Source organism: Rhea americana, unplaced genomic scaffold (assembly GCF_003343005.1).
Source record: "Rhea americana isolate MKP2758 unplaced genomic scaffold, rheAme1 scaffold_35, whole genome shotgun sequence".
Classification (NCBI taxonomy): domain Eukaryota; kingdom Metazoa; phylum Chordata; class Aves; order Rheiformes; family Rheidae; genus Rhea; species Rhea americana.
In genome coordinates, this window is record NW_028186479.1 from 2,304,795 (window position 1) to 2,326,868 (window position 22,074).

A 22,074-nucleotide genomic window follows, 5' to 3' on the forward strand; every position below is an offset into this window, starting at 1 on the left:
CATTTGTCAGCAGTGGCTTACTATTTGCCTTTAAGTGCAAGTAGGTCTACCTTTAAAACTGCTACCTACCATGTAGGACAGAGACAGGAAATGTAGAGCAGCATAATCACAGATGGAGAGAATCCCATTTTCTGTATAAGCAGTCCTTCATCTGAGCCCAGTGTGTCTGAAAGTTTTATTCAGCATTAAATTTTACCTTCACTTGAACCTTCCCCAGATGAACTAGCGCTTTTGTTAAGAACTCTGCCTTTCTTTGAGGCCTCAGCTAATGACTCTTTCTCAAAGCCCAGATTTTCTTTCAGTGCAGGACTCCAACTCCTTGATTGTGATGGTAAAATGTGATATCAGCACAAAGAAAGAGTGAAGTAACAGCAAAGCAAAAAGTAGCAGCCTATTAGAACTCCATTTGTATCATTGGACAAATGTCACGCGTAAAGTTAATTATTTGCTGCAGACTTCACATATCTGTGAACTAGAGTATTCAAAGGCTAGTTTCACCCATACCTTCTTGACATATGGCTGCTGTGATACTATTTTGTGATATTTAGAAGTGCTACATAGGGAAAATTAGAGGGGACAACAGGCATATAGTTCAAAGGCATCTCTTCCAAAGCATGTATGTTATTTAGCAATAGGCGTGCTCTGCGTATAAAAGGATTTTTTTTTTATTCTGAAAAAGAAGAAACTGAAAGGTATAAAACATAAGATCTGTCATACAGTGAATGGTCTGCAGCATATCGCCTAAAGGCTCACCTTTAGGCATACTCCCAGAATTYGTTGTTCTTACGCCTATTTGAGATTGAACTAAGCATATAAACTCATTTGTTTAGCAACTATGCAAGTAGGTAGATCATTTTCCTAAAAACCCTCAAATGAAAAGAGAAGAAGAGATAAAGTGTATAAACCATGCATGTTCATGTGAAATTGTGTTGATGCCAGAGATAACTGGGTAGGTTTTGGGGAGAGAAAGCTTGGTTCTATTTAGATCGGTTTGATTTTTAGTGATTTGGTAAGATTTAGCTGAAAAGGGCTGTTTATCTAACAGACARGGAAGCAGGAAAGAGGGACCAATAAATTAAAAAAAAAAATGAAAATAATTCCAGATTTGTAACATCCTGCCACACCAACAACTGACAAACTTGATAAAAGGTGAGAAACAAAAATATTTTAAATGTCAGTTCTATCATCTGTATTTTCTTGATGTTTTTCTTCTTTAATAAATGTGTTTTCAATTTTGTAATCAAGAACTTAGCTCTTTGCCTTATTAGAATGAATCTTGTTTTTATATTCTGCCTATGTTTAAAGTATACTCAGGTGCCTGGCAGAAAGAAAACATATGGCTTTCCAGAGAAGTAATGAATCCAAATTAATCGGTGGTGCAGACAAACTCTGTGGGGCCTCTATACTCCAAGACAAGTTTGAGGATCTTAGAGAAGTGAGATTTTTTTTGYCAAATTGTGGTAGTGTGAAGGGCAAGAAGAAACATTTCCCAAAGCTGATTTTCCACAGCTCTTCACTCCCAAGACCTGGGAAACAATCCTGCAGTCATGTCGTGTCTTCACACGCTCCGGATAACCACACGTGCATATGGAAACTGAGCTGTGTTCACAGCAAGAAAGCCAGAAATCCTTGAACAGGCTGTACCCTCAGCAGAAAAGAGCACCGYAATGAATTATATGGAAAAATGGCTAGTTCCTACTGTTACTGTTGTAATCTTTCRTATAATATCAATTGCACTTAAGATGAGGTACTTAAATGATAGCAACTTCCATCACAGACATCATAAATTGACATCAGCAGGAAGAAAGGGCGTAAAGGTAACATGCAACAGTAGCATCTAGCACAGTGTAGGTACCTGACGGGCTTCTACTGAAAAGCATAAATAGTTTGAATGTTTTTAACGATATGAGTACGAACCTGAAAGTAAAATAGAGGAAGTATAAATCAAATATCTTGCAGAAATTGGTCATATATTAAGAGCTAGATTATGAAATGAAATAGGGAAAGGTCATCATTTGGGACACCTGGAACTCAGTTGGGCCAAACACCTCAAAAGGCACAGGAAGGATTTTCAGGCACGAAATCCGAACAGTGGTCTAATAGCCTTTTTTCATCTCCAACCTCTKTTTTTCATTGCAAAGAAACATTGTAATTTCAGTTCAAAAAAAGTAATTAAGTAGAACAATTTAATTTTTGTATCTATTAATTTAGGTACTGAAATTCAGAAAATTATACCAACTTTTAAAAATRTTTACAGAGTGTGATGTACCAAGTCTCAGACAAGAGCTATACATCAAAATAACATTTTATTTTCAATGTTTGAAAACTTAAAAAAAGCATCAGTTCATGTAGAAAAAAACATTTGGGATCAGGAGTTATAACTGACTCATTTCACCTTGTATTGTGTGGATTAGTAAGTATACTTCTGGCTTTTGGCTGCCTTTTTTTTTTTTTTTTTTTTTNTGGGCACATTTCATTAAGCAATATGCTTCTGCTCTGAGCAGCAACAAGCTTTGAATTACGTTCCCAGTGATTTTTTGTAGGGAAAACTTAACTGCCAGGGGCACTGGGACTGCATGGAAACACTGGTTTATAGATACTGTGACATTTCTGAAGGTGACACACTGCCACATTATTGAAAACATAGGCAGTGGAATTGAAAATTAATTTAATTTACTTCTTGTTCAGTGTTTTCCACATTTTAATCACAGTGACAAAAATAACATAACCTGTGTGTRGAGCAAAGGCCTGGACCTGCTGCTGCTCTGAAAAATGATTTTCCATTGAATTTTACTGTCTTYTCCCACAGTGTATCTTTCTGAACTTCAGTGCACAGTACATTTCACAGTTAATCCAYGTGACTTATCAGGTGGTAAGCAAGCTGGTAGCCCAAAGCTTTAAACTTTCTTGAAGACAACTTGTCACAGTTTTGAGGTATCTTTCTTACCTTCATCTGGAAAGAGCAGCCTGTTCAGGGTTCACTCATTTGTGAAGCAAGGTTAAACGAAGGAGCTGAAAGGTACCATCTTTATACGCTGTGTAAGACACTGGTATCCTGTATATATTGTGATTTCAGTCTGAAGTTCTCAAAAAAGGGTAAGCTTTGTTCAAGTGATTTACACTTCCATGGGGAGTTGCTGGTGGCAATAACCTCTGTGCCCTCAGATGGTATTTTATTATTTGTGAGTTATGGCCGACTCCGTGTCAGTGCCGCGGTGCTGCAGAACCCTCTCACTCCAAAAAGCCTCAATTTGGGCAGCGAGCTCTGCTATAACTAATATTTACTATGAAACAGCTCAGTCAGCACATTTCAGTAAACTGCAGTAAAGGGGTTGAGAGCAGCTGCGTTGAGTGAATTTGGGAGTCTGCTGAATTGAGTTGCTTTTAGCAAAGTAAATGAACTGTTGGACATGGCAGATTTCTGTTGTGTGGTAGATGAGAGCTGCACCACATCAGGATGAGTTCAGGGAGCGATCGTGTCTCACAAAGGCACCATCCTTTCCCACTCCCATGGAGTTAGTTCTGCTTATTCTTTTGGGGTGCTTTATGGTCTTTGAATATGATGCACCCAATTTTGCCTTTTTAATTGAAGCAGTTTAACTATAGCAGCAGCCAGTTTCCTAGAAGCTTAGTAGCTAAATTGCCAAGCTAGTACACATTTCGCAGCTTCAATTCCCTGTTTGTCTATGCTGAATGTGTTTCTTTTGAGTTTCCTTCAAATCAGTATAATATTTCTGTGATGCAAACTGATTTCACTGATGCAAACATTTCATTCTGTGCATGTTCTCTTGTCTGCAGCCAATATTGTGCATAGGATTGACAGTGTAAACTAAAGATCATTATGATTTCCAAACTGATCTTTTTTTCAACACTTAAGCACCTAACTAGTCCCTTCCTGCAATACTGTTAGCATGATTCTGCTCTGTTACCAGTCCTTTCCACCTAAAACACCTTCACAGGGCTTAAAAATGAATATTATTTATTTACTTTTGCATTTTTGCCAGTGTTAATCAGAGTGACAAAAATAGCATAATCACAAGGTAGAGTAAATATTTGGCTATGATGATACTCCCACAGATTATGGTCTATCCACAGAGTCCAACTGGGTGCTCAAAATTTTAGTATTCAAAGGTAATTATCTAGCAAAAATTATTTTGCTGCCTTTCTTTTAACGTAGGGTTGCTACCAGCTAGCTATTAGTAGAGCTGATTTCCTGTAAAGATGACAGGGTTTTCTCAGAAACTTTAGCTTTCTGATAATAAATGCTTCATCAAATTGGTGATAATTTAATTTATTTTATTTTAATTGAAGTTTTCTACTTTGATGTAAGAAAAAGGATGTCTTTTTTTTCACTTACACTTTCCAGATTAATCCTATTGCACATTCATAAAGTTTGTTAATAACTAGAAAATGGTACAAGTGGCAACAATTTCAAATTTCCTTGATGAGCTGCAAGACATAAGAAATGATGAATAGAAACAAAAAAAGATCCACTCTGTGTATGGACATCTTGAATAAGGAGGTTACCTAGCATTATTTTTATAGCTTGCACCTGAGCTAGTGAGAGCAGAAGACCACTGACCTTTCTGAAATTTCTATCCTTTCTTTAAAACTCAATGTGAAAGTGTTGGAAAGCAAATATGATTGATGAAAAAATTTAAAGTAATTAATGTGCAACAGAAGGCAAAGAAAAGAATGATACATTACAAGGCTTGTAAATCCAGCCTCTCTTTTCATTAATTTTCTAATAAATGTCATGATCAGCATTATATTTTCATGTGTTTCAAAGRAGAAAAATACAGCTTGGGCATCACAGCATTGTCTTGAGCTTACTTTTATTATTAGGCATTTTATGGTATTGCATACACTATTGGATATGTGTTCCAAGGCAMAGTAATATATGATTGCATTTACAAATCTGGCACAGGCGTTTAACGGATTAGTGTCTCTGGACTGTAATTATTCCATAGAGAGCCTTGCAGACAGAATGAGGCCCGCTGCAAACTAAGAAATCACAACACTTAACTGTTACTTTGAGGCATCTCTTCTGCAAGCAGTTCAGCTGAGGCAGCTGAGGAATTTCAGCAGAAACTTTTAACTCCAGCAGCACAGGCACGTATCGTGCAGATAGCTGCTGAACACTCCTGTTTTTTTTTCTTAGAAGTACAAGTAACRCAAGAAGGGGTCTATATCATTCGTTTTTCCTCTTGGGAGTAAYGGGACTTCAGTCTTTAGAGAGATAGCCTGAGGTAGAAAATAACTGATAAATAGTAACAGCAGCACCTATATTACGGGTTATATTCTCAAAGTGCTTCAAACCATTAAATCTTACGGTACTGCTTAGATAAGTAAGCAAAGTAATGCTTCAGTTTCCTTCAATGAAAACGAATGCCATGGAGTGGACTCCTTATGTCATGGACAGCAGATCTTACTGCTAACGTAGGGATGGTTCAACCTCTGATGCAGAAAAGATGTTCCAGGCAAACGGAGCTGCTCAGAGGGATAGACTGATATTGTCTGTCCCTGTCACAGCAGCTGAACTATTTGGCACTTTCCTCCCAATAAGAAAAGAGCAGATTTTACCTATTCTGGTTAGATTTGGCTTTACTTCTTACCTCTTCAGTGTGTCTTGCATTGGAGTTAATTTGCTTCTCACTGAATCTCTGTCATTAACTTATACTGTCAGCAGAAACTCTATAATAATAATGAAAAAGTTTTTAAACTAGAAGTTTCCACTCAGCTAAATTCCATTGTCAAATACATCATGAAATCAAATATATTTTGACATTTTTTATCCTTGACTTCACTAATAGTATGGACAGCTGTGTCTTTGAGGTTGTATTTTATGATTTTARTCTCTGTCTTTTTCTGTTTTTGTCCTCATGCTCTGTGTAGTCTTTCTCGTGCTCCTTTGCAACAAGAAAAAAGTTCCAATCCTGAGGCTAGGATGCTATTAAAACAGATGCTCTATCAATTCACAATTATAATTGCATCAAGACTAGTAGGGGATATTACTGTTGGACAGACTAGCAGAATCACACCCCCCCTACCTTCTATTCTGAGATTAAATTATTTGCCCCTGAAATCAGCCAATAAGTGAGAGAAATCTTCAGATTCCCTTCTACAGCATCATGGATAGCCAGTTTTACACTTTGTAAATGTTAGCTATTCTAATTTCTATTTTAAGACTTGGGAGTTCAGTGTAATGCTCGTATGTCAGCAGAGATCCTTCTTTGTAAGGTGAATCATGCTAAGTCCTATGGCCTTAAAGGTGTTAATATAAATTTGTTTGATGGAAAAATAGCCACTTTGTCATCTTTGTCACATTCTTGGAAAATAAAATCTTTCCTGCACTTAGGACTTTCTCCATTGCAAATATTTGCATAGCACTTCATCTTTTTTTTCTTTTTTTCTTTTTTTTCTTTCTTTTTTGCATGTAGAAGGTAAACAGAAAGGGAACATTTTGCAGATCCATCAGTGCCAGCAGTACAAAATGAAGATGTTGGAGTGCTGCAGCTTTTCAGTCAGTCAGAATGCCAAATGGCTAACATACCAAAGCCAAGAAGTGCATCAAAGAACCAGAAAGGATGACCTAGCTTAGAAACAGATACGACAAGATCCTCCTGGGAAGAACAGTTCACTAACTAGGCTGCAGCTTTTCAAACAGGAYGGTGTGTTTTTACCCATCCTGGTTACATGCCTGTACAGGCTGAAGAGTCATTGTGGAGCATTTGTTCCTTTTCGAGTGAGTGGAGCAGAGAGATCTGAAGTATTCACTGATAACTCCTGTTAGGACCTGTTCCTCTGAGGAATGCTAAGGATGACTGAATTTCAGTTTTGTAGCAGTAAGTGGGCTTTCTCAGCTGTGAGGTATATTTTTTGTCCAGGACTGTAAGTGGCATCTATGCCATGTTACTGATGACGTTTAAGGAAATATATTCTTTCAGTATTGCCTCCTTATGCAAGGGAAGGTAGAAGACATTTTTTTCTCAGATTTACAGTGATGGTCTTTCTTGTGACTATTCCTTGAAAGTAGATGGGGCAACATGCTACAGCCATTTCTTCTACTSCCAGGTTAATCTACTTGAATCATTCCCAAGTAGTTGCAAAGAAGCAGCGGTATCCCACAGAGGAAAGCCAGATTACCTGACACTGTTACAGGAGACTGCCACTACCMTTGGCCTTAACACTTGTTAGAGTTTTGCCATTATAGACTAATATTTTATTCATCTGTCACATGAAATTCTATTTGAGAGCATTTTTTACATTAGAATTTTTGTCAGTTTTAATACTCTGCCAGTGGTTATAATATTCAGTGAAATCAATGTATTATCAATAACGTGTCTGCAGCCCTGGCTGCAAATAATGACACATTCAAAGGACCTTGTACTTTCTTAGAACCCATCTCCAAGCTCCATTGGTTTCATTTGGCATTTGGAGTATGTATCTTGTAGCATTTTCAAGTAATAACTACACAGCCATTTAAAAAGGAATGAATAAATGTCTCTAGACTTCATATTTCAACGGGTATAATTTTGATAAAGTTCTACTCAATCAGGATTAAATGTTTGGAAATTGCATATTGAAAAATCTTAGCAGATCATAGAATCAGTAAGGTTGGAAGGGACCTCTGGAGATCATCTAGTCCAACATCCCTGCTCAAGCAGGGTCATCTAGAGCAGGTTAGACAGGGTTGCATCCAGRTAGGCCTTGAATATCTCCAGAGAAGGAGACTCCACAACCTCTTTGGGCAACTGATTCCAGTGCTCCGTCACTCTCACAGTGAAGAAATTTCCCCTCACTGTCAGGTGGAACTTCTGTGCTTCAGTTTCTGCCCATTGCCTCTTGTCCTGTCACACGGGACAACTGAAAAGAGTTTGGCCTCATCCCCTTGACACCCTCCCTTCAGGTACTTGTACACATTGATAAGATCCCCCCTCAGGCTTCTCTTCCCCAGGCTGAAGAGGCCCAGCTCTCGCAGCYGTTCTTCATAGGGCAGRTGCTCCAGCCCTCTGATCATCYTTGTAGCCCTACGCTGGACTCTCTCCAGCAGCTCCACGTCTCTCTTGTATTGGGGAGCCCAGAACTGGACGCAGTACTCAAGATGAGGCCTTCCCAGGGCTGAGCAGAAGGGCAAGATCACCTCCTTCGACCTCCTGGCAACACTCTTCCTAATGCAGTCCAGGATATCATTGGCCTTCTTGGCCACAAGGATATTCCAGAGTATCTTTCTRCAAATACAGCAGTGCTTCTCTTAATACTCTTTTTTGGCTTGATCTTAACACCTTAGGATGAAAAGCTCACTGGTCTACAACATTTTCTGTATTTCATCTGAAACTGTTTTTGAATGTGCACAACTGCAAACTTTTCTTAATGCCAAACAAGACAGGGGCTTTTCCCTTTTCTCTTTTCCCTGCCTTGCTTTTCCTTACACTAAATTTGCTTTTGGGCCAAGACTTAACCATGTTTTTGAGTTGGATGCCAAGTTTCACAACACCTGCCTCCTTTGGCCTGTTCCCACCCCATGGAAACACAACTCAACCTTGACGCGTTGTAGCGCTCATGGGAGACACTGTAATACATTGCCTCGATGAGAGCTGACAGTGCTCTGAGAAATATGACAGTACCTCTGCCCTTGATCAGGCTTCCCATTTGAAAGTTTTCATTTTGGTAATTACATCCTTCCCAGATAGTAGCCATAGTCATTGATCATACTAATATCATTATAACTGATTCCCGTAAGTCACCTTTTAAAGACACTTTCTATGGTTTCTTTCCCCCTCTATCTTCTTCCTCTGCAGTCACAGGATAAGACTTTTTTTGTCTACCCTTCATCTGATTGATTAGAAATGCCACATACTCCCTTTACGTATGCCCTGGTAATATACACATCACATTTCTTCCCTCGGGATCTTAATCAGAACAAGTAATGGCCTTTAGCTTTTCTCATTAGCAAAATGGAAAAGCACCATACCCAATCCATTAGAAATACACCATTGTAATATGAGCTTATAGAAAAATGGCTGCTTGCCAGCTGACATGGAGTGAGTTTACCTTAAAAGATTTTCAGCAAAAAGAAAAAAAAAAGTCACCCTTTCTGTCTGGCATGCAAACGTTTTGAGCCATAACTTATCATATCTGTCTGTCAAGCATTTTGCTGTTACTCCTTAAGTGCTGTTTGGACAGCTCTGTCATATAAAAGGCATTCATAAGGAGGAAATATGGGTGTCTGTATATGTATTAATGCCTTCCCCAGTGTAGATTCCCTCCACAGATTATCGTTCTCAAATTCTGTTCCTATCAGGATCTGGAGRAGAGGAGGAAGTTGAGGGAGATTCTGTTCTGTTTTGCTTTGTTTTTAATTTTTYTCGGAAAATGCTAACCTGAAAAAAATGTAAAATGAACAACTATTATGGCTATCAGGTGCTTACCTGGGAGAGCCGTTAAGCTTTTTTAGCCCTGTCTAAAGCTATTTACAATCAATACACTGAGAGTGAGGACAAGACTGATGGAGGATTTTTTTTCCACTGAAGTGAATTGCTTTTCTCGTGGCATGGACTGTATTGGACCTAAAAAAATATTAAAATTCATACTACTAATATTTGTGCTTATATTATCCAGAACTGTAAGAGGGTGTTTAAGCACAAATCTGTACAGATTGGTAACTGTATATAATTTGAATGTATATGAGCTGACTGTCTCTTTTGGAAGGCCAGGACTGAAGCAATACAAAGAACAGCCTTGGAATGCTGCTATTCAGCCAGCACTAAAACACATCTGTTTCACTGGCCCCTTCAAGCATTGCTAATGTAATTCCTGGGAAAAAAAGTACTAAGCACACCCAAAAAGCTATATTAAATAATGTGTTCTGGGGAATGAGTGCTTGCTTTCTCTTAAAAACCTCCAACTAAACAGAAAAACATTCAGGTTTTCTGGGTCTCAACTTGCCCACCTGCACGAAGTGGTACTCAAAACTGGGAAGCATTCTGTAGGGCCTCTTTAAGACAGTTTGATCAGGGTATTAGTGATTAGATGGCAAGACAGGAAACATTAGGGTAAAGGAGGAGCGCCTTCTGAAGTGTCAGGGTTTTTTTCTTCTTTCATACTCCATTTTCTGCTGTTTCTCTATGTAATATATTTCTTTCATCCTTTTTTTTCGTATCTGGATGAAAAAATTACCAATACTTAATTTGGGAGAGATTAGTTGCAGTTTTTGCCACAAAATAAGTTTCAGAGTTCAATACTGTAAGCAACTCATAATATATACATAATAGACAAGCCTGTGACATGACAATGTAATTCAGTGCACTTAACCAGCGTCCTGGCAAAAGGCAAGCTTTCTCCTTTGGTTACACAGCCCTGGAGCTGATGCAGAATAATGTGTTTCRGAGATCCTCCCACAGTTGCTGATTAACATACTTAGGGGCAGATTCTGAAATATTCTTACTCAGTCACGCTCTAACAGTAGGGCATTGACATTAATTTTAAGGGAAACTTTATGCCATAAAAGCTGCAGGATTTTGTGGGAAGCAGGAAAAAAACTCACAAAAAAGCATAGTACAGCAACCTTCTACTCTTTGGCCATTTAAGCAGAGCTAACGATCATGTAAATGCATTTAAAGATTTTATCTGACCCAATTCATATTCTAATGAGAAACAATGTTGTGTACTGTGTTATTTKAAAATATAGTACTCTAGATGTGTCAATATTTTCATCAGCTATTAAAGGTAAGTATACTATATTATCCCCACTGTGACCAAATWTTAAATTGACTGATACATTTGACTAAGTTATGGATGCAAGAAGAGCTAGCTGACCAGCATTCATGATTTCCAGTTCGTGGGAAATTCATCTTATGAAATTTTCTGATTCATCTTTTAAAAACTCAAAAAAATTCTCCCATGAACCAGAAATTCCAAACAAAAATTAATTTGGAAACAAAGACTCTTGGTTTTTCCAATCCAAATATAGTCTACAAGACCCTGACAGCTGCCAACTGGTATAAACATCTCTCTCAGTTGCTCTCCTGCYCCATGTCAGTTCTTAGTCAGCAGCTGCATAGGCGCTCCCAGGATTTTGTGTTCCAGGGCAGCCCCACCGTGTCTGATGCTTTGGGCAGGCTTCCAGATTGCTTAATGAGCTGACTTATAGGTCTGCTTACTTAGGGAGAGATTAGTCCTGGAAGCTGCGTCACTAACAAGTCTGAAACCCCCAGCAAGCCTGCTTTAGGCAGAAGTCCCCGTGGGATTGTCTTGGAGGAGAAGCAGGGCACTGGCTGAGAGCCTCAGAGCAGGTTCTCAGGTGGGCAAGGGGGTTTCAAAGCTCTACCTGCAACCTGAGAGCAGAGGGCTCTTGAGGCTCTCCCACTCCCAGCTCAAAGAGCCTAACTCTGTGTTAGGCAGCCTAGATCCCCGATGTGCTCATGCAACCATGGCTCTTAAGGACATCGAGGTCCTCAAATTGAAGTGGCCCAAGAGCCAGGCTCTCCAGGGCTGAGTCCATATCAGGATAAAAAGGAGAGTCTTTAGCACTGCTCTGCAGAGGGTTGCTGGATCCTTGCCACCTACACTGTGACTTTGCAGGACATTTGTCTACACATGCCTGCTAGCCAGCAGGCTGATTTTCCTTGCATGCTCAGACACAAAGGCCCAGCATGTCCCAGAGAATGCCTTCCCCCTTGCCTGAGCCTTGCCTGAACTTGGATGTTCACCATCAATATAGAAGGAAAGTCTGTTATTTCAGGGTATCGTTAGTGCCACCGTTAGCTTCCTGTGTAAGCCCTAGTGTGAAATGCAAGTAATGTCTGCAAGGTATTTTGCACTTACTGAATTGGCAAGTTGTCCTCTGCCTCTAGATGAAGCTTTGAGATGCYTTCTTTCATTGCTATTTTTTTTTAAGCCAGTCATATCTTTCATTATAGTCTACCAAAATATTTTAGGGTCTAGCAATCTTTTAGAGATGAAGGACTGAGCAATACTACACTTCATCTGCTTTTAAGAGTGTCCAAGGTATACTGCTGTGGTGTAATGCTAGYGTCTTACTGCGTTATATCTGTCAGGCATGGATGGCTGCATTTTCATGCAGGAGGTGATGAAACYCCTCCTGCTTCCAAGGATAATTAGAAATACTAGTGTTCAGATAACTTTTTTTTGTGTTTCTACTTTGGTATTTTTTTAGCTTTTAATTATCCTTGCTTTCCATCTGTTTCATTCTTAAACAGTTGCCCCATGAGCTGTCCACTCTTAAGTCTGGTTTGAAAGAGCAACTGGAAGGTGTCTGTAACAGTTGAGTAACTGATGAGCAAGTTATTTAACAAGTCCAAGGGGTTTTCTCATGTTGCTTTAACAACAAATTCATCCATAATCTGGAAGTTTGCACACAGTAGTTTTCTTCTCTTCAGAGTCTTCAAATTSATGGAGATTTAACAGCCTCTAGAAGAGATGTTTACCTCTGGAAAGCAATTATTTGTTCACATAGATGGCTATGTTATTAATAATAATTTAACATGCTTTTGTGTTGAGTTGAATTTTCACTGACATTTATTTACTTTCTAAATTATTTACTTATTTTTCCCTCTTTTCAGATATTGGTGAGTTCTTTTAAGTTCCTTTATAATGTCAGCCTTTAGACTCTAAAAAGTGGTTAAAATAAATGTGTTAACTTTTGGGTTATCTGCTTCTATAGACATTCCTGGAGTGCTGTTTGCATTAACTGCAGTTTTTACAAACTGGATTTTGTATGCTAATGAGGAGTGTGGTGCACAGCTGTATGTGATGACCTAACTGTTCTCACATTCATTTACTCTAAATAGTCTTTATTTGATTAGCCCTGATCACTCTTCTTTAACAGCAAGCCTGAATTTTGGAAATAAAGGAAAGACTTGTTAATATGGATGTTTTAGCTCATCCGCACTGTTTCTTCAATACCTTTGTGTAACTCTGGTTTCCAAAGGTACGGATTTGTGAGTATCAAACTCCCAAAGGGAAGAGATTAGTTTGTAAATATAGTTCTTGAAGTTATTATTCTCTCTACCTTCATTTAACTTACTCAGAGAATTAGGTAACATCTCATTAGTAGGGTTGAAAGGGAAGTGATAGCTGGTGTTCCTAATACATTTGTATTACTGAGCAGCAGGGAAAGAAGGTTAAATCTTGTTAAGATTTCTATTCTGTGCCTGAACAAAGAGTGCGGTGGCCCAGTGATGGGATTCTGTTGAATGACAGTGCTATTCTTGATAGTGCTATGGTAATTGTGTGGTAAAATAGCATTATATTTTAGGCCAGGCTGATAATTATTAGCAAAAATATTGTAATATATGCAAAAACTCCCTATCTTTTATTCTCAGATTCTTTAATTGGGAAAAACTAAGATTAATAACAGCCATTGAATAATTACAGGATTGAGCTGGAAAATGAGAATGCTTCTGAGTAGCAAAAGATATTTGAAGTTTAAAGTAAAAACTGTGGCTGCTGKATATTGTATTTCACTGAACTGCCACTGGCGTTGATGAACTAGATGGTTCTTTTCTATTCCTGTGTTCCTATGTCTCTGAGCCAGACTATAGGATAAGAGGACACAGCAAGGCAATGTTCTTTTCTATTGGAGAACAGGATATTTTCAAATGAGAAGGTGGCACGAGGGACAAAAAAGAAGCAGTTTTATTCTATGTGTCATTAAAGTCGTAATCACTTCACAAAGGTCAAAGGCAAGTGCAGTTTTTCTTCTTTTCAAGGGAAGAGATTTGAAAGTAGGAGGGGAGGTTTCCTTCATGAAAAAAAAGGTGATAAAAACAAATCCAGCAACAGTGTCATTTCCTTCAGTTTTCCAGCAATGCAAATGTTTTCACATAATTCTGTTAGTGATGCAGTGTCTAGACTTCTCAGATGGTTAAAAAAAAAAAAAAACCCAACAAACTCTGGCATTAGTTCTGAGAATCCTAAAAGGCTAAGTCATTATCACTATACTAGAGCACATGCAGTGATACGAAACCACAAATAGTCACTAAAGACCAGACTGTGGAATCCTTGCTCATTTAATACACATGGGTTAGCTTTTACTCATACAAGGAGTCCCATTTAATCTTCTTCAGCAGGCTGCTGTGGTGTAAACACTGACCAGCATATACCAGTATTCTGCAATTTGGCTCTGACCRTGACTGAAAAGTCTGTGTGCTTCTCAGGACCATGTAGGTTGATGAAATAAGAAAAGCGATCTTTAAATCTTGCAGTAGATATACATTTATATAAAAACAGAGCAAGAAAGCAGCATTTTGGGGGTCAGGTTTAGCTCAATTCGTTAGAGTATGATGCTAATAATGCCAAGGTCAYGGGTTCGATCCCCGTACGGGCCACTTGCTTGAAGGTTGGACTAGATGATCTCCAGAGGTCCCTTCCAACCTTACTGATTCTATGTGCTACAGACAATTTTTACACTGCTTTATAGAAGGCCTTTTYTTGAACATTTATTCCTTGCTCGTTGCCGCTTGTACATAGTAAGGCTGCTTCTCTGAATCTTGTCCGTAGTAAGGCTGCTTATCTGAATAAGGATTGTTCCAGGTTTCCAAATCTACCTCAAACATGTATATTATATAATACCATATTATATAAATTCTTCCTGATTTACACTGTAATCATTCTGTAAAATCCCATGATACTCATGGTGGCCAAGACAATTAATTCATATATCAAGTGGTCTTCTTCTAATCACAGCTGTGCTACTTTATAGGCAACTAGGCCTATAAATAGAATTGTACTTTAGGGTGGGTTTTAATAATATCTTTTAAAGACCTTCAGAATTCGAACAAAGCATGTCGCCAAAGTCTTCTGATGGTTTAAACTAAATGGTCTTGCAGGTGCTGTCTCCGTTCAAATGCAGTACCAAATAGCTGGTTTCAGAGGTGTTTGCTGTGCTTTGCAGCTGTTCTTTAAAGCTTGCTGAGTCTCAATTAACTTGGGCCAAAGAATAGCAGACCAGAAACTTGCTAGGGTAAATAAGTGGACATTAGCTGTACCTTAGTCTTTACGTAAAAGCTCATGCAGATTCCCTTCAGGTCTTTCAACTCCACCTTTGATGGGAAAAATGGATTATCTTACTGCAGCCTGCTTACTCTGTCAGGTAGAGGCAGCTGCCATCCCTCTTTTTTTCCTTCCTACTGGCTGCTGCCTTTATGGATTTAGTGTTCACTGCAGGCTCCAGAAATGTCTTGCTTGGAGCCAGGCTGGGATACCCCACTGTTCACAGATCTGAAAAGAACTGATGTTGCTCTCTGAATTAAACATTATCCTTCCAGTTTCATTTTCTCCCTGTCACCCCACCTTCTCCTCCATTTGATACCTCCTTTCATTTAACTCTTTGTAGTCATGTAGGGTGCTTGTCACAGGGCAGCAGAAGTGTAAGTGTATATTACTACTCTTTCATTTCTAGCTATATTTTTTCACATACTTTAAGCATTTTCCAAAATATAGAAGCAAAAATCACATTAGAATAAGGTGTGAGCAAAATATCTGATTTTTTATATAACCTAAATTGATGCCCTGATAAGTGAAATCCAAAATTAAGCAGTCAAGCATTGTAAAGCATTTATTTATTTTAGAATACTGCACATTGGCAGTGTTGAGAACATGCACTCTGTTTACTTATGAAGAAAATAAAAGCAGTGTAGAAACAAATTAAGAGCACCAGCACCACCAGCAATGTTTCTTTTTTTCTCCCTAGTAGAAATTACCAGCTTTTAAGGGTCAGAGTACCAAACAAGGCCCTTTTTACCCACCAGATCTGTYATCTGTGCCTGTAGAGTCACTATTCATTTTACTGTCAGAAATAAGCAGCTTCAACTTTTAGACCGACAAAGCTGTACAGTTGTGGAAGAATGAGCAATCTTTTCTTCTGCCTTGTGCATAGTTTGTTGAATGACAATCACATTCTAACTCAAGAATTTTTAATCCTAATGGAAATGTGTGACAAAGAAAGAATGGACTTGGATTTTTCAAATTCTCTCATTTCAGTGCTTACAATACTAATATTTAGTAGAATTAAATGATTACTTCTAAGTTAAGCATGTGAGGGTCTCTTTCATACATACATATGGACACACAGCTTGCCTTTAGTAAGTTTGGTTCACAGAGAAGATAAATCTCAGTGACAGTCTTCTAACAGAGATGTCTTCTGTGTTTGTCATCTGCCTGCTTCTAACTTAAATTAGTTTCCTGAAGCAGATGGGAATCCATATGAAGACTATGTGCTTCTGCTGGACCTCTGGTCCACCTGCAGCTGTGTCACTGCAGAGTGCCTCAGCTTAGCATTCCAGGCGGTCCTGAGCAGGTCAGATACAAAAGGTTCAGTTTTCTTCTAAATCTCAGAACTTGATGTCTGCATAATAAAATTTGTATGTGTTTGCGTAAGCTAAAAGAATAGCAGCCAATTACATCTTAGGAGTCTGAGTGTATACYGATCATCTGCTGGATTCAGGGAAGAAGTCTGAGGAAATCAAAGTTGAACGAGGCTACTTTGTTCTTTAAATTAATGCTTTTAATTAAAGAGATATATATTCCTTTAGGAGAAACTAGCTTGGGTAAGTATTGAAACCCCCTTGTAAATCTTTGCAGAGCTATGAGAGTGAGTGCTTCGGGTTGATGTTAAATATTGACACATTTAGAACAATGCTACACAGCAGATGTCATCCCGACATGTGATGGCAACACAACAGAGGAGACTGAATGAAACGGAAGCAGTTCTGGAACACCCTGCTGTAACAGTCTCATTAGTTCCTAATCCTTGAGGCAGGAGAATAGCCCTACTGTATCGAGTACAATAGGGATAGTTGGGCTAATGTCTTTGGTGGCTTAGCATTCATAAAAAACTATTGAATTCAATTCTCTTTCTGAAGAAGAAAAAGGAGCTGCAGAAAGTCGTGGCCTGATACAAGCACACATACACTGGGGGCRCTCCGATCTCTCTTTGCCCAAGTTAAAGAAAATGCTGTGAACTTCAGCAAGGATATTGTAGTGGTTTTCAGCACAATATGCTACTTAAAATGCAAGTTTACATTCTGTCCTCCTTGTGTTCCTTACTAGCTTTTTTCTATAGAAAACAATTTCATTTAGGCATTCCTTTTTTTTTTTTTTTTTTTCTTTTTTCTTTTTCTTTTTCTTTTTCTGGAATGGAAGCTTCAGAATTTAGTGCTGAGATTGTTAAATATACCATTCTCATTCCCTTAGCCCTTTCTCCAGCATTGCAGCAGATTCTGCACCCCACTTTGCAATTTCATAATACATGTTTGTGACAGGCATATCAAACTGTCCAGTTATTTTAAAATTGAGGTGAGAGAGTGCTTTATATGTAAATTTTACTATAAACAGCAGAATAAAATGTTGCAAGCCCTCCCTAGCTCTGCCAGGAAGCCAAGCTATATTTAACTCATTTTAAAATTCATCAAATACATTCTGGGTAGATTCAGATCTTCGGCATGTCTTTGAAGATAACATGTAGTGGAAGTGTCATATAGTCAGTCGTGGGATTGAGCACATTCTGAGATTCTTGTCAGTGAAGACATACAGTTAGGACTGGATTGTAGAAGGAAAAGTACATATAGATCTGACAACTTAATATCGCTACTTTATTTGAAGATTTGAACAATCTGTTGTATTCAGCTGAGGAGTTTTTTAGGAAGTGCTGTATGTAAAGCGATTAGTGCTGTACCAATGGCAAAATCTACATCCACTCAAAAATTAAAAAAAGTTTCTTACGGTGCTTGGGAGAGAAAATCGAGAAGTTAATACTGTGCATTTTATAATAATAATTCGAAGAGGTTTCTAGATGCTTAGATAAAATCTCTGGATATTAAGAATGATCTGTAAAAATCTATTTAGGGTTTCTGTGTACAAAAGGAGACACTCTCAGAAATCTCTGCCTCCTCCTGCCTTTTTCCTGTCTTGGTTCCAGCTCCCCTGAACTTTGTATCCCTGTAAACTCCATTGCTCTTATTTATAGGGTTATATATAGAGTGGAAGAAATCTCAAATTTCATACTTAATGATGTTTTGTAGATATCATTAAAAGATTCCAGATGATCATTCAGACTTTTTTTGTATCTGCAAACACTATATATATGCTGCTATCATGCTCTTTTGTATTTTATTTGTAAGTACAAATAGGAGTCTCTTGCTTTGAAAAAGTAGGTGAAAAATAATACAATCATCTGAGTCTGCCAGAAAGATCTCTTGCTGTTGCCTACATTCAGATGTGAATACTCACTCTGATGTTCAGAATTACGATTTTTAATAGCTAATAGGCTACCTGCACTAAAGTCATTAWTTAAAAGAAATATACTAATTAATTTAAAGAGTATACCCTAACCAACAAACTCTGTACAGGAAATTGAAAGTATCATGTTTCTATCACACTTTATGCAGCTTAATTGTGGTTTTCTAATATTAATTTGCCTTTGATTTGTTCCAGTACATGACTGCTGCTGCACCTATGCAAGGGACCTACATTCCCCAGTACACTCCTGTGCCTCCAACAGCTGTCCCTATTGAAGTAAGTTTAACTCCATCCGTGAACACAGAGTGAAAGGGCAGCACAACTCATGCCTCGTTGTACCTGTTGTTTGAAAGGGGGCTAAAGTCACTTTATGGAATGGTACACTTCCTGCTTTTAAAATTAGGCCTGCATGTTCTTCCTCTCTTTCTTTTCTCTCCTTTATTTATTTATTTTGATAATTTGCAAGTGCTCTTGTTTTGCATTTGTTTTACTGTACAGTAGGACATGGAATAAAACATTGGTGATTATGATTATTTTTTCCCCATGTATTTGGGAGGGAGATGGGAAAAGGCAGGAAAAGAAACCCAACAAGCAAACCATGAACCCAAAAGCAATTCCAAGAAGAGAAGGCTGCAAGAAGATTTGATGCAATCCTTAGCAAATATAGGTAATTGCTATAACATTTAGCCACCAGAAMAGTGATTGAGCAATGGAAACCTTCCTCTTGTATATACAGACATGGAGGATGCTGCACTGACTAAGTATTTTTTCATCCTTGAGGAAGGATTCGCTCCCTCCCTCCTTGGGGCTGAGTCTTGCTGATGACTGTCTAATGAGTAAGTATTTACTCAACCCTGTAGACCACAAGCTGCTGGGAGAGTGTCAGCTCGGCCTCCACCACAGTGCAGCTTCTTAAGGGCAGCTGAGCAGAGCAAGAGGAGGGAGGCTTGGCGTTCCTTTTCAGCGTGTGCTTCTCTTTGATGCTACCCTCTGTCATTAATAGCTTCTCGCCTACTCTGGGATAACATGAGGGGTGCTGGGCTCTCAGTACTTTTATCTTCAGCAGTGTTGGCTTTGGAGTCAATGTTATTACTACTCTGTGCTTTGAGGATGCTATGTTAGCAGTGGTGTTGGCATGGCTCCACCAGCAGTCAAGTGGACTCATCCCAGTTTCTCCTGGTTCTCTGCAATTACCAAGATTCCCAAATGAGTTCCAGCTGGAAAGGCTGCTACTGTTTTGTCATACTGAGCTGGTGATGTTTTAGTCTTTTTTGCTTGGATATATAGCAATAGTTTTGCCCTAAACATTGGTTACAAATGGACCACGTCTGCCTATTTTGAATAGCCTTTCTTAGGTATCCAACTGGGCAGATGCAAATCCAAATTAAAAGGAGATGGCGGAATAGAAAGGAGAGTGACTCACACAGGTGTGCAGCTGYATGCTGTGCTGGCCAGTGCCAATAAGAAAGTGGGTTAATCATTCCTGAGCCCTCCTCACCATTACCCACTTGTATATTCATGCCTGATAAAGTAAGATGGTATAGTACTTAAAAATTAATTATCTTAATATATAGCCTGTCTTGCTCTGATCCAGTGATGATGATTATTGTTATTGTTAATCTGYATTTATGTAGCATTATGAACGCAGACTTGAGTGTGCTAGATGCTCTGCCAGCAGAGACCAAAAATATGGTCTGTGCCCCAGAGAGCTTACACTTGCAAGATAAGATAGACAATGTCAGAAGGGTAAAGAAAAGGAAGTAGACAGAAAAAAGATAGTACTAGCAATCTGTTAAGCAATAAATATGCAGAGATATCTATTTTCATTTACATTTCTCAAAAATGAAACTGATGCTTCTTCGTAGATAATTTAAAATAAATTACCTGTTGTTTACATAGGGCTTAAATGAAAACAAAGCAAGTGCTTTGTGCTCCCTCTTCTGGCTCTGTTGTGTGCAATATAGTAATCAGTTGTGTTCCCAGAAGAGACTTGCTAGCATTATTAATATGGCCAACACACCAAACATGCAACAAAAGGAAATAAAATGCAGCTTACTTGGAAAGCCTGCAAAAATACTTAATAATAATATAAATCAGATTATCTGAATAGGGTAAGAAATAGTACATAATATTAAATTCATACGTAATGGACTATTATTTAACTTTTTTTACAAATCTATACATGAAAACAAAGCTTCATTGGAGCTTTGACCTAAGAGGTAAAAAATTTAAGTGTGAAGTAAATTTATTTTTAAAAGAGAATATACATAAAAAGTGTTTACATGTGAGTGCAGTACTTTTCTAAGAAGGCTAGAATTCTGTATGATATGTAATAAAACAGAGAGCGATGGGGCTGGATTCTCCCCTTAGCACACTGCAAATCAGGCAAAATAAATGCAAAGTCACTGTGAAATTGGTGAAGGTAAGTGAGATCAGAAGAGCCATACATATGTTGTAATAAAAAGATAAGGGGTAAAATCCAGGCTCCACTGAAGTCAGTAGGAGTTTTGCCTTTGGCTTTGAATGGGTAGGGAACTGTCCTCAGACATGCAGGTATTTTCCACTGCTGCCTGTGACAGCAAAGTACTGCAGGTATCTGTATAAAAAGGAAGCCTCTCACTGCTATATTAGCTCTCTCCTTAAACTGATGGAGTGTGTTGTGTTAGCATGTGGTTCTGCTATCTCAAACTCTTTCAGCCATGTGGTACATCTAGAGAAATACAGGAATGGTGAGCTGGTGCTGAACTCCTYCTTGGAATTCACTGATATGAGAAAATTAGTAAGTTTTTCCTGTTCTTATTTGCTTCCCTAGGGTGTTGTTGCTGATACTTCTCCACAGACAGTAGCATCTTCATCACAGGAAGCCAGTGGTCAACAGCAACAGATGACAGTGGAAACATCCAGTGAACATGCGCCTGCATATTCTTACCAACAGTCTAAGTAAGTAGACATACGTTTTGTGACGTGAAGGATATGTCTCTTGAATACACTGGGCCAAATTCTGCTCTCCATTTCAACAATAAAATTCAGAGTAGCTTCATTAAGTTCGTAAGACTTCTGAATAAACAGCAGTGTAATTATAGAAGGTTTTGGCTGATGGCCTCACTTTGGCAAGTTGTCTTTGAGTTCCTGCCTGCAACAATATGCRCTCTAAATGTCTTCTGCTTATTCTGGACTCTGAAGGATCTCAACAAATGCATTAGCAATGATCATGCTGGGCTAAACTGGCATCTGGTGGCAGAGGTTATAATGAGGGCCTGAATTCTACAGTGGTGAAAATGCAGGCAAAAATGTAACATATCTAAAGGGTAATTTCTGAAAGTATGGCTAGTGAAGCAGTAGAAATTGCACTAACTTGGTATTCAGTGAGTGTGCACAACTGGTGCTGTGTAGACATTGAGTGGGCAGGAACTGGGAATGGATGAAGGGATTACAAAAGGGAGGGGAAAAAGAACTATTCTTTCTCTCTCCTGTTCTCAGCTCGCTTTATTTGCTTCCCATGGAATACCTTGGACAACTCAAGATCTGATAGCTGGGTATAGAACATCTAAAGAGACCCTTCATCTCCAGAGTAGTCTTCAACCACTCCCTTCCTTTGTCATACTAGAATTGGTCCTCACGAAGGCAACATTACTTAGGCAGGTGACAGAATACTCACAAGGACTGCTCCAAGTTGGACAGATTTTAGGAATTGTGCGGTACCCCRAATCCAATCCTTTCTAATAGATGTACATTGAATGTCAGCGCTACTGTGAAAAGAGAATTACACAGTTTTCATCATGGGAAATGGGTAGACARATAGTCATATGTTAG

The 22,074-nt window shown here is 38.6% G+C and overlaps 1 protein-coding gene across 11 annotated transcripts in view; it reads left to right on the forward strand.

Annotated features, from left to right (window-relative positions):
• RBMS3 (RNA binding motif single stranded interacting protein 3) overlaps positions 1–22,074 on the forward strand; it is a 697,064-nt gene that overhangs the window by 669,306 nt on the left and 5,684 nt on the right. For 7 of the 11 annotated variants that reach the window (XM_085311789.1, XM_085311785.1, XM_085311786.1 and 4 more), the window contains 3 exons: positions 18,457–18,537; positions 21,074–21,201; positions 21,742–21,817. In XM_085311789.1, the coding sequence (XP_085167915.1) occupies positions 18,457–18,537; positions 21,074–21,201; positions 21,742–21,790 (258 nt within the window). In that variant the 3' untranslated portion in view covers positions 21,791–21,817. Of the gene's footprint in view, positions 1–18,456; positions 18,538–21,073; positions 21,206–21,741; positions 21,818–22,074 lie in introns of those variants that run through there. The other 4 variants (XM_085311791.1, XM_085311795.1, XM_085311796.1 and 1 more) reach the window with 2 other exon arrangements.